Consider the following 17,017-nt stretch of genomic DNA (forward strand, 5'->3'; position numbering starts at 1 on the left):
AGGGAGCTAAAGTCTTTAAATGTGTAAATCTAATATAAACCAAATATAACATTATTGTCTAGGTCAGTGGACATCCTAAATCAATGGTGAAGTCACTGTTTTCACAAACAGAAATGTGTATTTCTAGCAGGAATAAGCAGATTAACCTTCCAGTGATATATACTATTTTCATAATGATTGAGATTACTGTGGTGGAATTGAGTAGAAGGTATAGCTCCTGGAACAAGGGGGTGGTTCAGAAGTAGGCATTGAGATTTGCACTTCTGAATTAAAGGTGAGTGGAAATAACATGCAGACTTAGGAAAGGAAGCTCTTGAACCTTTAAGAAAAGAGAAATCAATCAGGTGTAGCATAATAGACAAACATTAATGTCAGGGAAATGACAATTATTAAGTTGAAATCTGCCTAGGAAAGAACTTTCAGTACTTAAGGGAAAGCTATTCCTCTCACTTGGACAAGGCAGAGTATGCTCTAAAGTAGATACAAGAGGGAATAAGGTAGACACTAGCTTTAAATATCTCTTATTTAGGAAGAGGAGAGGGAAAGAAAGAAATCAAGGATATTTCCAAGACTAAAAGATGTGATAATTCTTATAGGTAAAGAGAGGAGTCTAAAAGTAATAAAGATAGTTAGGGTTGAAGGAATGACTCATTGAAAGAAGAGGGTAAGACTCCCTACTGACTGATTTTTAAGTAATTTTTCAAAGAAGTGATGACTTTGATATCCTTTCTCCAAAGGTGTTTTATGCCTAGTCTGAGCAAGGAAATAGAAATTCACATGTTGTGAGGATATGCCTGTGTCTTTATTAGACTTCTAAGCTTCTGTTAGATGACTGCTGGTTAAAAGCTGTTTAGACAGTGGAATTTCATTTAGCTGTTTCTATTGAGATTTCATGTCAATGGGTACTGGCTCCCTCCACCACCTCCCAGGAGGAAACAAAGGAAACAAACCAGAATACATTCAACTCTGATACAGGTATCACTAGCTGTAAGCAGACTGGCTTGAAGTGGGGTGGAGATAGTGTCTGAACATACTGTCCCAAGTGTATACAAAGCCAGAAAGAGAGCTTCTGCTGCTGTTAGTGATGATAACTAAAAATACAGTTTCCACCTATTTGTAGTTCAGCTTAATGAACAATGGGTAGTAAATACTTCTTGTACTTCAGTTGCAAATAGGATAGACGTCACTCTCCAGCACCTTAGAAATTAAGAAAGCTTGTAGAGACCTGTACTGGTTTTGGCTGGGATAGTTAATTTTCTTCATAGCAGCTTGTATGGGGCTATGTTTTGGATTTGTGCTGGAAACAATGTTTATAACACAGAGATGTTTTAGTTATTGCTGAGCAGTGCTTACACAGAGTCAAGGCCTTTTATGCTCCTCACACTGCCCTGCCAGCGAGTAGGCTGGGGGTGCACAAGAAGTTGGGAGGGGGTACAGCTGGGATATCTGACCCCAAGTGACCAAAGGGATATTCCATATCATATGATGTCATGCTCAGCAATAAAATGGGGGGCCACTGCTTGGGGACTGGCTGGGCATTGGTTGGTTAGTGGTGAGCAATTGTTTCTTTTGCATCACTTGTTTTTCTTGGGGTTTATTTTCCTCTCTCTTTGTGTGTTTTTTTTTTCCATTTTTTTTTATTTCTTTGTAGTTGTTAAACTGTTTTTATCTCAACCCACACGTTTTCTCACTTTTACCCTTCTGATTTTCTCTCCCCCACGACCCCACTGGAGGGAAAGTGAGCGAGTGCTTTGTGGTGCTTAGTTGCTGGCCAGATTTAAACCATGACAAGCCTACAGGTTTATCCATTTCAGTTCTGGTCTGTTTGGGATTGTGAAAAGGATTGAAGATCATGATCTGAATTTTAATAGGCTGCACTGGTATTACCATGAGTATTTAATGCCAAAGCTTGACAGATGTCAAGGTAAAACTCATTGGAGAAAGCTAAGAGACATTATACAGACTCAGAAACTTAAGAACTCAAATTTTGGAGCTCCAACCTAAATAATTAAAGATGGAGATCTTTCTTGCTAGAAACACTGGTACTCACATCCGTGATGTTTTAAGGTCTTAGCCTATGTTAGTAGCCTATGACTGCTGAGTTCTAATGTTTCTGTTTCCCAGTCTCACATTGATGCATGGATCTAGCAATGTTGTCTAGGGAAACAGCAGAGATTAAATAACTGTCTATTTTTGGAAGTCTCTTGAAATGTAAAAGAATAGAAATTATTAGGATATATTTTCTCAACTGCCTAACATCAACTTATGAGAAAGGTTTCAGTTTCATTTATAAAATGTGTGCACTGATAGGTCAGTAGTCCTTAATGCCAGAGTTAGGTGTGCAGTCAGGTATAGCAGGTCTCTAACAATAGTGATCTCTAGGAAAACTCACAGCTGAGATGTGTTGTGACTTAAATTCTCCTGTTCAGTGTTGTACTGGATGAGACTGTACCCTGATTTTTGTACCCTGCAGTACCATGAGAATCCCTTGAATGTTTTCTTAAAAACAAAAAGTATAACACATTTAAGAAATATAAAAAAATTAAATCTTGTTTATCACAGATGTAAATGAATCTTTTACTATCAGGATACTAGAAGAGAAGGAAGATTTACTGTTTGAACCTCTTAAATAAAGCCTGACTTTCTTTGTGATACTGTATTGAATCCTTAGGGATAAATAAAAACACTTCAGTGTTTTGTTTCCCAAATTAGTTGACCTGCTTGGAATTCATAAGAAAATATTTTGTATTTTTGGTCTAAAAGAACAAATAGAATGGACTGTCTCAGCCAGCAGAAATGGATCTACATTTGCATCAACCACTGATGATTTCATACTTGGATAAAATTTATTTACTTCCTTAAGAAATTCTTTTCCTGATTTTCCTGATTTACATGCATAAATTCTTATGGTGGAAAATGAGCTGCTGAGAATTTGAGGAGAAAATGTCATTAACTACTACTTGACAAAAAAGCAAAATGCTGACCTTTCAAAGAACCCTTTGGCAATGCTTGATGTACAGAATATTGCCAGTATCATCTCTTGGACAAAATGCTTGTATTTATTGTTTTTGGTGTTTGTGCTCCCAATAGAAGATCAAAGCATAAAGAGCTAATCCAAAGGATAAAACATTTTGATTATTCTGATATTAACTGTATTCTTAATGGTATAAGTGGTATTTTTGAACTACTGTAATTGGCAAAACTACAAGTCTCTTCCAGAAACTAAAATATTTGTGTGAGGTGGAAGTAGTCAATTCAGAGAGGATAAGATACCAGAAAGAATATGGAAATATTGAACTGACAGATACTTGCATGGGCAGTTTCACTGAATGAGGAATAATTTGGAAGTATGTCTGCTTAGATGTTAGGGGAAGGTATCTGCCATTTTCTGAGGTTTACCATCTGGAATTCTGAAACAGCAGCATGGTCAACAACAAACAAAGATTTACTCCTTTGTGTTTAGTAAGCACAATAGGAAAATATTGAAACTTGGTGCAGTTTATACCACTCAACTACTCTGTCCCACAGGGAGTATATATTTTTTTAATATTACCAAAACTGTCATTCTGTCACCTTGGACAAGTGAATCCTAAGATTAAAAATGAACATGCAGTTCCATTCAAAGAAGGCACTTGCAAGCCCTTCCAACTTCCCTTTTCAAGGACTTCTGATGAGGATCTGGTAGGATGAGTAGACCCCGTATAGTAAGCAAATGCCTATGGAACGGTTTGTATTGATTCAGAATCTAGAAGACGAATTGTGATTTTTTTGATTCTGTATGCTACCTCTGGCTTCTAAATTATGTTTAAAAACAATAAAAATACATGGAACTGGGCATAATTTCTAAAAAGATGTGTTCTGTAAGGGAGAAAGACCATCTCCAATAAGGCTTCTTCCCTACAGAAATTTTAATTCCCTGAGAAGTTTTTAAATGAAATATCTTACTTTTGGTATCTTTATTTAAGAGCTAAAGATGCTCTTTTGCATGAGTTAACTGAGGTTATAGCCTCATACACCTTTTGCAGTTACTCAAAGATGTGAAGCAGGTTTGTTAGCCATTGCTAATGCGTGTCTCAGAAGAAGGAAAAGTCATTTCTGTAGTCAGTTTAGTGTTAGAAGGGGAGAGTAGCTTTTTGGGGGTGACTATATACAACAGAAACATTTACAGAGCAATATCTTTACAGATCAGCGAAGCAGAAGAACATCTTAACCTACTTCCAGATGTGCTTTGGTCATTCATGCTGAAGCAAATTAATACTGCCTCAGTTGCCTTTCTGCCAGCTCATGGTAGAAATAGCAGAGTAGCCAGTGCTTCCTCAAGTGCTGCAGTTCATGACCTTTTTTCTTCATGAGTGACCAAGAGGTAGATTTATCCTATATCTACTGGCATCTATGCTGAGCTTTATGTAATCAGCTGAGCATAGTGACCTCTGACTTGTGTCATCACTTCTGTGGGTCACAAAGACCTTTACTATTAAAAGTAAGAATCTTCTGACAGATATAGTACAGGGCTTTATCTATGTTTTTTTATGTAGTTCATGCTTGGGGGAAAGAGGGGAATGCCTGTTTCCTCAGATATCCTTTACACTGGTTTTCCTTTTGTTTCCCATCAAAAGTAAAAACATTCCAGGATTTTGCTTCATCTTTTCCTTCCCCAAGCAGAAAATAAATTGTGCTATTTCTGCACTAGCTATCTGGATAGATTAATTTATGTTCAGGAAGTATTTCAGGAAGTGAAGATTATTATCTTTTGTTCTCTGTATCCCATTCAGTATAGTTATAGTAGTAACGATTTTTTTTTATAGACAGATTTTAACACTTGAACTACAATGACACTGAATTCTGGTTTCACGTTATTGTGTTATTCTGTAGACTTAACATCTAGATCAAGCGATCATTTCAGCATAGTAGCTCTTGTTCTCATCTTTAATAGGTATGCTGCTAGTCATCTATTCCATATACAAGGTATACCACAAATGGGATGCAAGCCATTTCAAAACAGTTGTGCAGCCTAGATTAGAATTGCAAATCACTGTTGCCACAGTCATTCTTGGTACTTGTGTGACATCATTCCCACCTCCCTTCCAAAAAATAAGCCTCTGTATATTGAATAAATAGAAATGTGCACATGATACTTGAAATTGAAATAACAAGACAATATTTTTTAAATTAACTGTGCACATTCACATTTCCTACTCCCATTTTCTTTCAAGTCCTGCTTGCCAAGTATTTCTGGAGGGGGAAAAAACCCAACAAAACAGAAGATATTGTTAACCTAGGTAGTGCTGTCCAACCTGGACCAATTCACCTATCTCTTATAGATATTCACATGCATCCCATCACAGATAATTTATATTTTAACATATAAAAAATTTACTTGATTATAGCTATCATAGCCTTAAAGGTGTAAGGACTGAAGACCTGAAGAAGGATTTTGTCTTTTATAGCTATGCTTGTCTAAGTAAAGATAACACCTTTCCCGGTAAGCATACGTTTTCAGGATTGTTCTATGCTTACTCAAGAGCAAATTCTTGTAGATTAAGCCTGTTTGCTTCTATGTTGCATGTAATTTTTCTAATAAAAATTATGTTAATCTGTTTGTGCTGTTTATTTGGCAAGGAACTGACAAGGTGGTACTTTCTGCTGTCACTTAGAGAAATTCATAGTAGTAAACTAAGTGTTGGGAGACTATCATATTACAGAAAATAACATTTTTATATTTGGAAGGTTTTCTGAGAAGCTTTGAAGATCAGATACTTTTGGTAAATAAAATTTATTACAATAAATTCCCCAGAGATTCTAAGATTTTCTTGTTTTTTTCAAAACATTACATACATGATAGTATATACAATTGCACTGGTCAGTTACAAGGTATTTCTCCTGAGTATCCTGATGAATTTATGTGATGCCATCACAGCGAATGACTAATTGATAAGGGCTTTCCAAGGAGATTTGCAGTGGCCAGATTACTTGTGATCTCAGACTCAAATTTCCCATTTGATAAGATAGAAATAGCTTTCAAGTAGACTGTAGTTTTGATGCATTAAGGTGTGCAATGCAGTTACTTGCTATAAAATATGGTAATTGAAATGTATTTTTAAAAGTGATAAATCATTAACTACATTAGCTATTTTTCTTTCATTCAAAAAAGTATTTTCCTTATTTTTGCAGAGCTGCAGGTTGTATGCAACAAAACACTTACGAGTATTACTGAGAGCAAATGTAGAGTTCTTCAGCAACTGGGGGATTGAGTTACTGGTGACCCAGTTACATGATAAAAATAAAATTATTTCTTCTGAGGCACTTGATATTCTAGATGAGGCATGTGAAGACAAGGTGAGCATCCTTTCCCCTTTCAACTTCTCTTTGGTATGCTACTCTGTAAACTGTTCCCCACCCCCTGCCCAACAGCAAAATAAAAGTATGCAAGAAGCTACTGATTATTTCCTTTCTTGATTGTCACTGATGGACTTCATAATAGTTTATAGACCCCTTACTGAAAATACTGCAGTATTAATGACAAGAAAATTTAGACTTCTGGATCATGCTTACTTTTAAATATTAATTCAGACTAATTCAGATATTTTGATAATTATAGTTTTTGTAAAGGGGATAATATTAGGATGAGGTTAGTGCTGTTTGATACTTTTATGAAAAACTTGCTACCTCATTGCTTGCAGACTGTTGTAATTGTTATAGTTTTCAGAATTATATAGTGCTTGGATATTCTTTATGCATTTTTAATTCTTTTAGGCCAATCTTCATGCCCTTATCCAAATGAAACCAGCTCTTTCTCACCTTGGAGACAAAGGTTTGCTTCTACTCCTAAGGTAAATGTTGAATATGCTGTTTGACTTTGCACTGTGGAAACAATAAGTTGGGTTTTTTATTCAAATCATGCAATTTAAGTGGAGTACTGACTGTCTGATGTTACTTTACAGATTTCTGTCCATTCCAAAGGGGTTTTCCTATCTAAATGAAAGAGGTTATGTAACAAAACAAATGGAAAAGTGGCAAAAGGTAATACTAAGAATAAAATGTGTGTTTGCTTGAAAGTAGGAGGAGGAAGAGTGTGAATATGCAGGTTTAGAACGTCAAAGAGTATTAAAAATAGTGTACATTCATATATCTGCATTGCTAATGCCAATACATTTTTTTACCTCAGTGACTTATGATTTTGCTGAAAATGGTTGACAGGGACTAGAAGTTCCATAGCTCCTCTGTACATGCATGCTTTTGATTTACCCAGGCCTTTTATATAATTTTGATATTCCAGCAAATATTTCAGCAGTCGTGACTTCCTGACTTGTCAAAGTAGATTGTTGTGTAAGGTCTTCTCTAGAGAAGTGTGGAAAGGAATACTGCTTTTCAAGATTCCTGTCATCTCTGGTTATAGAATCATTTAGGTTGGAAAAGACCTTTAAGATCATCAAGTCCAACTGTTAACCTAATGCTACCAAATCCACCACTAAACCATGTTCCGAAGCACCACATTTACATGTCTTTTAAATACCTCCAGGGATGGTGATTCAACCACTTCACTTCCCTAGGCAGACTATTCCAATGCTTCACAACCCTTTCAGGGAAGAAATTTTTCCTAATATCCAATCTAAACCTCCCCTGGGGCAACTTGAGGCTGTTTCCTCTAATCATACAAACATAGAATCATAGAATGGTTTGGGTTGGAAGGGACCTTAAAGATCATCTAGTTCCAACCTCCCTGCTATGGACAGGGACACCTTCCACTAGACCAGGTTGCTCAAAGCCACATTCAACCTGGCCTTGAACACTTCCAGGGATGGGGCATACATGACTTCTCTGGGCAACCTGTTCCAGCGCATCACCACCCTCACAGTAAAGAATTTCTTCCTAATATCTAATCTAAATCTACCCTCTTTCAGTTTAAAACTATTACCATTCATCCTATCACTACACTCCCTGATAAAGAGTCCCTCCCCACCTCTCCTGTAGGCCCCCTTTAAGTACAGGAAGGCTGCTATAAGGTCTCCCCAGAGCCTTCTCTTCTTCAGGCTGAAGAAGCCCAACTCTCTCAGCTTGTCATCATAGGAGAGGTGCTCCAGCCCTCTGATCAGCTTCATGGCCCTCCTCTGGACTCATTCCAACAGGTCCATGTTCTTCTTATGTTGGGGGCCCTAGAGCTGAATGCAGTGCTCCAGGTTGGGGTATTACAAGAGCAAAGCAGAGAGGTGATTCTCAACCTCTCAACCTGCTGGTCACACTTCTTTTGATGCAGCCCAGGATTCGGTTGGCTTTCTGGGCTGCAAGCACACATTGCGAGCCCATGTTGAGGTTCTCATCCACCAGCACCCCCAAGTCCTTCTTCTCAGGGCTGCTGTCAATCCATTATTCTCTGCCCAGCCTGTACTGATACTGGGGGTTGCCCCAACCCAGGTGCAGGACCTTGCACTTGGCCTTGTTGAACCTCATGAAGTTTGCACATGCCCACCTCTCTAGCCTGTCAAGGTCCCTCTGGACGACAGCATCCCTTTCCTCCAGCATGTCGACTGCATCACTCAGCTTGGTGTCATTGGCAAACTTGCTGAGGGTGCGCTCGATCCCACTGTCCATGTCCCTGACAAAGATTTTGAACAGCACTGGTCCCAGTACAGACCCCTGAAGAACACCACTTGTCACCGATCTCCACTTTGACTTTAAGTTGCTGACCACAACTCTTTGAGTGCAACCATCCAGCCAATTCCTTATCCACTGAGTGGTCCACCTGTCAAATCCATGTCTCTCCGTTTTAGAGACAAGGATGTCGTGCGGGACAGTGTCAAATGCTTTGCACAAGTCCAGGTAGATGACATCGGTCACTCTTCCCTCACCCGTCCGTGCTGTAACCCCGTCATAGAAGGCCAACAAATTTGTCAAGCATGATTTGCCCTTAGTTAAGCCATGTTGGCAGTCACCAATCACCTCCTCATTTTCCATGTGCCTTAGCATAGTTTCCAGGAGGATCTGCTCCATGATCTTGCTGGGCACCAAGGTGAGACTGACCAGCCTGTAGTTTCCCAGGTCTTCCTTATTTCCCTTTTTAAAAAAGAGGGTTACGTCTCCCCTTTTTTAGTCACTGGGAACTTCACTGGACTGCAACGACTTCTCGAATATGATAGAGAGTGACTTAGTCACTTCATCCGCCAGTTCCCTCAGGACCTGTGGATGCATCTCATCAGGTCCCATGGACTTGTGCACTTTCAGGTTCCTTAGATGGTCTCAAACCTGATCTTCTCCTATAGCGGGTGGTTCTTCATTCTCCCAGTCCCCCGCCTTTGCCTTCTGTGACTTGGGCGGTGTGGTTGGAGTACTTGCAGGTGAAGACTGAGGCAAAAAAGTCATTGAGTACCTCAGCCTTCTCCATGTCCTGGGTAACCAGGGTCCCCCGTTTCCTTCCAGAGAGGGCCCACATTTTCCCTAGTCTTCCTTTTATCGCTGACATACCTATAGAAGCTTTTCTTGTTGCCCTTGATGTCCCTGGCCAGATTTAATTCTATCAGGGCTTCAGCTTTCCTAACCTGATCCATGGCTGCTTGGACACTTTCTCTGTATTCCTCCCAGGCGACCTGTCCTTACTTCCACCCCCTGTAGGCTTCCTTTTTGTGTTTGAGTTTGTCCTGTTCATCCATGCAGGCCTCCTGGTGTTTTTGCCTGACTTCCTCTTTGTTGGGAGGCATCGCTCCTGAGCTTGGAGGAGGTGATCCTTGCATATTAACCAACTTTCTTGGGCGCCTCTTCCCTGCAGGGCTCTATCCCATGGTGCTCTACCAAGCAGATCCCTGAAGAGGCCAAAGTCAGCTCTCCTGAATTCCACAGTAGTGATCTTGCTGTATGCCCTCCTTGCTGCTCTAAGGATCTTGAACTCCACCATTTCATGGTCCCTGCAGCCAAGGCTGCCCTTAAGCATGAAATGGTGCAGTTCAAGATCTTTAGGGCAGCAAGGAGGGCATACAGCACTATCGCTTACTGCTTGGGAGAAGAGACCAAGACCAACACCCACCTATTTACAACCTCCTTTCAGGTAGATGTAGAGAGTGAGAAGGTCTCCCCTCAGCCTCCTTTTCTACAGACTAAACAACACCAGTTCCCTCAGCTGCTCCTCATAAGACTTGTTCTCTACACCCTTCATCAGCCTCATTGCCCTTCTCTGGACATTCCCCAGCACCTTTACATCTCTCTTGAAGTGAGGGGCCCAAAAGTGAGCACAGTATTCTAGGTGTGGCCTCACCAGTGGTGAGTATAGGGGGACAATCATTTCCTTTGTCCTGCTGGCCACACTGTTTCTGATACAAGCCAGGATGCTATTGGCCTTCTTGGCTGCCTGGGCACACTGCTGGGTCATGTTAAGCTGACTCTTGACCAACACCCCCAGGTCCTTTTCTGCCAGGCAGCTTTCCAGCCACTCTTCCCCAAGTCTCTAGTGTTGCATGGAGTTGTTGTGACCCAAGTGCAGGATCCAGCACTTCTTGTTGAACCTCATACAATTGGCCTCAGCTCATTGGTCCAGCCTGTCCAGATCCCTCTGTAGACCCTTCCTTCCCTCAAGCAGATCAACACTCTCCCCCCAACTTGGTGTCTGCAAACTTCCTGAGGGTGCACTCAATCCTCTCATCCAGATCGTTGATAAAGATGTTAAACAGAACTGTCCCCAATACTGAGCTCTGGGGAACACCACTTGTGACTGGCCGCCAACTGGATGCTGTGGGAAATAGTGTCAAAGGCTTTACTAAAGTCCAGGTAAACAACATCCACAACCTTTCCCTCATCCACTAAGTGGGTCACCTTGCCATGGAAGGAGATCAGGTTTATCAAGCTGGACCTGCCTTTCATAAGCCCATGCTGGCTGAGCCTGATCACCTGGTGTTCCTGCACATGCCTTGTGATGGCACTCAGGATGATCTGTTCCATAACCTTCCCCAGCACTGAGGTCAGACTGACAGGCCTGTATGTAGTTCCCTGGATTCTTCTTCCTGCCCTTCTTGTAGATAGGCATCACATTTGCTAATCTCCAGTCAACTGGGCCCTCCCCAGTTTGCCAGGACAGCTGATAAATGACTGAAAGTGGCTTGGTGAGCTCCTCTGCCAGCTCCCTCAGTACCCTTGGGTGGATCCCATCCAGCCCCATAGACTTGTGTGTGTCTAAGTGGAGCAGCAGGTCACTATCCATTTCCCCTTGGATTATGGGGGCTTCATTCTGCTCCCCATCCCTGTGTTCCATCTTAGGGGGTTGGGTACCCTGAGAACAATTGGTCTTTGTTGTCGCTAATTAAAGTTAAATCTAGATCTCGTGAAGAGCTTATGCTATTAGGAAGTAAATAGGAACACATGACCCATTAAGAAAAAGACTTCATTGTCATGACTAGAATAAAACTCTTCATACATTATTTTGTTTTTATAATCCATTACAAATGCTTGGTTTCATTCCTGTTGGCTTTTCAGCATTTTTTTTAATAACTTACAAGCTGTCACTTCTCTAGGAATACTGAAATGCATGGTGATCTGTTGAGATTATTTGGGTTAGTCACATGTGGAATACTTCCTTCTTTCCTTCCTTTTTTAATAAATTCACTGAAATAATTATGGAATCAGTTGTCAACTCTCTGCAAACTCATTGTATGTATGAAGTACAATAATTTTGATGAGCCTCACCTTCAAATCATAAAGAAATTCAGCCTTCCTTAAGGACCATTTGAATTGTACCGCCTCAGTGTATTTTGTCAACCTTTGTCATCTTTTAGGAATATAATTTAAAGTATGTTGAATTGATTGAAGAACAACTTAATGAAGCACTTACAACTTATCGCAAACCTGTTGATGGTGATAACTATGTTCGTCGGAGCAACCAAAGGTAAACTCTCCAAAAGAATCCTCTTCATCTGAAAAAACTCAACAGTAACTCATTGCATTACACTGCAGTGTATTTTAAAAGAAAATTTCAGAATTGCTGAGAAAACATGATTTCTCTTTCTACCAGATTACAACGACCACATGTCTACCTGCCAGTTCACCTTTATGGCCAACTGGTGCACCATAAAACAGGCTGCTATTTATTGGAGTCTCAGGTAAGGATAATAATAACTACTTATAACTTGAACAATTTTTAAAGAGTATTATAATCCTTTTAAAATATGTTTTAAAAGAGATGGAATTTAAACAGTCTTTGCAAAATAGGTAGTTTATGAAAGTCTCAAGTTACATGGGGCCAAAAAGTTGTGAAGACAGTTTTTGCCATCTCATGTAAAATTCCTTCCTGAGCACAAATATCAGAGAAATACCTTGCAACGTTTTTCTTAAAATGGCTACCAAAGCTTAGAATGGAAATCAACTCATCAACAGAAATAATGTTTCAGTCTGTGTGTGAGTGAATTTTGTATATTGACAAGTAAAACTGTACCTATCCTTTTATGCATACAAAAACATGGAGATGAGGGAATAAGATCTTTCTAATATCCTGAAGAGCTAAGAAAACAAACCCTAAGCCAATTCATAGTAGCTTAAATAAATTTACTTTTAATGTGAGTTTGCAAGATGATGTAATGAATTCTATATAATAGTTTAAAAGTTCAAGAGAAAGCTTATATGTTGTAGAGTGTTAATCTGATTAATCTTTTCTCTTTATGAAATCTGAATTAACCTGATGTTAACGTTAAAATTTTCTACCTGCATTACTATCGCTGTTAATTTACGGTTATTATGCTAGAACTACCACTATTTTATTTTAGGGTACATACTTTAAATTAGCACTTTATTTTTATTAAAACTGCAAGAGAACTTGTTTTACTGAGGTCTCCTTTTAATTTTCAACTGAGTATTTTTTTTTCTTCTGTTTTTCTCTTTCAGAATATTGTTACAGATCTAAGTTACACTGTTCATTCCCCAGTGCTGGATAAATGGGAAGGTATTAAGCAGCTGAAAGCAGCCCTTTGGGCCTTGGTTAGTAATAGATTTACAATCTTTTTGCAGCTGTTTGAGTTCTGTTATGACACTTGATTCTGAAATAACTAAGCAAAATCCCTTAAAATCATTCTTTGGGGTTTTTGTCATAAAATGTGTGTGATTTTCCAGATTAGTGGAAAGTACTTTAACTGGACTTTCAGATGAAAATTGTTCACTGCACCTGTTTTGTTCTGAGTCTTTTAATAGTCAGTTTGTCTTTCTTTTTGGGGTTTTGTTTGTGGGTTTGTTGGTTTGGGTTTTTTTGGGAGGGGCAGACAGGCAGGGGATGTTGTTGGTTTTTTTGAGTTTTTTTTTTGTTTTAAACCAAATAAAAATAACAGACTGCCACGTATAGAAACAGTATTACTATGGAACCAGTGGTTGCCACTTGCTGTGATCTATTTTTCTACTTTTAATATATTTATTGTGGTGGTCCAAAATTCAGTTTTTCTGGAAGAAAATTGGCTGCCACTGTTGATGCATGTGAATATATATGGTCATGACATCCCTGATACTTGGGATAATATGAGGAAAACCTAGTGTCTGTGCCTATACAAGCTACACTTCTAAAGTCGCTTTGCCACCTCAACTGTTTATCTACCTCTTTCTTGTCTTCCCCTAAGTTTATTTTGGAACATTTATCCAAGGTGACTATTACTGGAAGATATTGTAGGTATGTAATAAAATACCTGTTTAAGAAGAATGTAAAATGAGTAATTCAAGATCATACTGCTAAGTGTACTAGAATTGGTAAAATGAGGAATATGTAGTAAACTGTGACCAGTTTTAGGTATTATACATGGTGTCCTGAGTCCTTTTTTGGATTTGCATGACTAGGAAATGCCCAAAAGGGTGCTCAAATCTCTAATTGCTTTGAGGAGATATGGCTTGAAACTGTACCACCACCAAACAAAGATGTCAAAAGCTTTACACCGATAGTGCTGCAGATCACATCAACATCAAAATCAAAACTTATTTGACAAACTGTTTTATTCCAGGGCAATATCGGATCATCAAATTGGGGTCTTAACTTGCTTCAAGAGGAGAATGTAATTCCTAATATAATGGCACTTGCGCAACATTGTGAGGTTCTCTCCATTAGAGGGTATGTGTATCTGTTTTATACATAAAATTTACAGATGATAGTTCCAGTAGGTTTTCAAATAGCCTTACCTAATTTATGTGAATATAGTTTTGCTACTTACTTGAAAATAAATTTTTAAAGATCATTGAACAATCCCAGTCCTATACAATCTCAGAATTGTATAGGAAGTCTAAAAGAACATGCAGTAAGCAAATGAAACTTATGAAAAAAGATGCATACTACTTTTTTCCTTTTTTAAAAAAATAATTAAATATTTGCTACTTATATCTCAGTTGGAATCTATTTATTAATTATAATTTTTATTCAAATAGATGATCTTTTGCCTAATACTGCTACTGTATTAATGTTTGTCCTTTAAAAAAAAAGGTACTTTTCTACTTTATGTATTAAGGTACTTTTCTACTTTATGTATTTGGCACTCATAATAATTATTTTTTATTTTTTATTAGTGTATTGTTCTCAGGTATTTTAGTGTATTTCTTAAGCTTCCATTGTTTTGCAAATAAAAATCGGGAACAAAAAGCTATTTAGCAATTTTGTGAAGTTTCTGCTGAATTGTTTTGAAACTGTTTCCTTTCAGGAGAGAAATAAGTTTAGCTAAATTAGATGCTATTATTGTTGCTCTTTTTTTTTTCTATATATACATTAAATACAGAACCTGTGTCTACGTGCTTGGTCTAATAGCCAAAACTAAACAAGGATGTGACATTTTGAAGCATCATAACTGGGATGCAGTTAGACACAGTCGTAGACAGCCTTGGCCAGTGGTCCCTGATGACATGGAGCAGCTCTGCAATGAACTTTCTTCTATACCCAGTACTCTTAGCTTGAACTCTGAGTCCACCAGTTCTAGGCATAACAGTGAAAGTGAATCTATGCCTTCAAGTAAGTAACAACAACAACACAAAAAAACCCAACCAAACAACAACAACAAAAAAAAACACCACAAAAATGCATTTTGGTGTTCTTACTGATTTTTTGGCAGGATGAGGTTCAGGGAAATGGTTTAAAGGTGGTATTGCAAGAAAGAAGAGTACAAGCCAGGGGACAGTTATATGCATTCAGAGAGATGTAATCAAGTGAGAGGGAAGAGAACAGTGTCTTAAATTTACATTTGGTGTAGAAATAAATTTTAACATTAGGGTAAGTTACTAGGTTTTTATGTCAAGTTATGGCAGCTTGCTATAATACCCTTCAGAAATCTCCATGCTTTAGGTATAAAGATACATTTACTTGTTTGTCCTCAAAGGAATAAAGGAATATTTTGAATATATATTCTGTGTATACACACACATATATAGTATTGCTGTATTTAAATTCTTGTATATTTTGTGTATTTAATACATTTTAATTTTGCTATTGATATTTGAAATTTAAATCCAGAAATATAGCATATTTAGATATCGTTAAAGGAACGCATCAGTTGTAATCCTAGTAGCTGAATATTTGCACTGAAATAAGATAGTGTGGCTTTTCTTCAGCTCAAGTACACCTGAAGATAATTTACATTACTAAGTTCTGCAGAAAAAATGTTGAATTCAAATTGTGGTAAAACACAGTGTCTCCCGCTTTAGCTTTTATAGAATTGCTTACTTTTTCACAACATAGTTTATACACTTTGAAGAAACATCCATTTTCAGTGACAAATTTTCATATAATTTCAGGTATGTTCATCATGGAGGATGACCGTTTTGGTAGTGCTTCCACTAGTACATTTTTCCTAGATATTACTGAAGATGCAGAACAAATATTTTATGACAGACCTGGACCTTCAAAGGACAAAGACCGTAGTCCCTTTCCTTTTTTTTCTTCTAGCAGACTTGTGAAAAACCGTATTCTAAGCTCTCTTACTCTACCTAATAAAAAACATAAAAGTAGCAGTGATCCAAAAGGAGGAAAGCTGACATCCAACAGTAAATCAGGCCTGAGGCGAAATCGTACTGTAAGAGAAACTTCCAGTAGCATAGACTTTCTTGCTGAGGAAGAATTAAACCCTGTTTTCAGAGTTCCTAAAATCCAGGCTTTACGATTAGAAACTTCTTTTGTTGGAAGTAAGCACATGGAAGATACTGATAGTACTCCAAGTATTGGAGAACATGACCTAAAGCTGCCAAAAGGTCTTGGAAATGAAATTCATCAGGAAAACACAAGCAGAGAAAGGCTAATAGGAGATGGTACTACACAAACACATTTCAAGAGTCGTAGCCTAAGTTTTAATACAGATACTACAACAAGTGGCATAAGCTCAATGAGCTCTAGCCCTTCAAGGGAGACTGTAGGTGTGGACACTACAAACATAGATACTGACTGTGGAAGTTTGAGTACTGTGGTAAGCACAAAAACAGTTAAACCAAGTCACTGTTCAACACCACAGTCTAACCACCTGACTCTCTCAAAATCCAGCTCTGTATCCCTGGTACTCCCAGGGACTTCTCATACGCTTCCCCGAAGAGCCCAGTCTCTTAAGGCTCCTTCTTTTGCTACAATAAAAAATCTTGCTGACTATAACTTTAGCTATGCAAGTTCCCGAGATGCCTTTGGCTATGCTACACTAAAACGCTTACAACAGCAGAGAATGCATCCTTCACTGTCTCACTCAGAAGCCCTAGCATCTCCAGCAAAGGATGTGCTGTTTACTGACACTATTACCATGAAGTCTGGCAGCCTGGATTCTCGGCTGACCCCAAGCCGGTAAGGGATTATTATGTGCTTGTTTCTTGCTTCAAAGATGTAAGAGCAATTAAATAAGAAAAGTATCTTTCTAATATTTTTTTCCAACTTCATCTAAAAGTGACAGTTGTTGCAGGACAATTCATAACTTTGCTGAAAGCAGTACCAATATTAGGAGGAGAATAGGCTAATGAGAAGTCTGAATTTTCTAAGTGCTGTCAGAGAAGCCCAGCTTTCATAGCTGTCCTCAGTCCCTTTAATGCTGTTAGTGACAAAGGGGAGTATGTTTCC

The 17,017-nt window shown here is 38.5% G+C and overlaps 1 protein-coding gene across 8 annotated transcripts in view; it reads left to right on the forward strand.

The window, feature by feature from the left end:
• Positions 1–17,017, forward strand: part of LOC121080397 (rapamycin-insensitive companion of mTOR-like) — a 109,811-nt gene that overhangs the window by 80,140 nt on the left and 12,654 nt on the right. For all 8 annotated transcript variants that reach the window (XM_040578403.1, XM_040578401.1, XM_040578402.1 and 5 more), the window contains 9 exons: positions 6,172–6,336; positions 6,754–6,830; positions 6,942–7,020; positions 11,754–11,863; positions 11,990–12,077; positions 12,856–12,948; positions 13,950–14,056; positions 14,712–14,941; positions 15,721–16,747. In XM_040578403.1, the coding sequence (XP_040434337.1) occupies positions 6,172–6,336; positions 6,754–6,830; positions 6,942–7,020; positions 11,754–11,863; positions 11,990–12,077; positions 12,856–12,948; positions 13,950–14,056; positions 14,712–14,941; positions 15,721–16,747 (1,976 nt within the window). The remainder of the gene's footprint in view (positions 1–6,171; positions 6,337–6,753; positions 6,831–6,941; positions 7,021–11,753; positions 11,864–11,989; positions 12,078–12,855; positions 12,949–13,949; positions 14,057–14,711; positions 14,942–15,720; positions 16,748–17,017) is intronic.

The sequence above is a fragment of the Falco naumanni genome, chromosome W, assembly GCF_017639655.2.
Source record: "Falco naumanni isolate bFalNau1 chromosome W, bFalNau1.pat, whole genome shotgun sequence".
In the NCBI taxonomy this organism is placed as follows: domain Eukaryota; kingdom Metazoa; phylum Chordata; class Aves; order Falconiformes; family Falconidae; genus Falco; species Falco naumanni.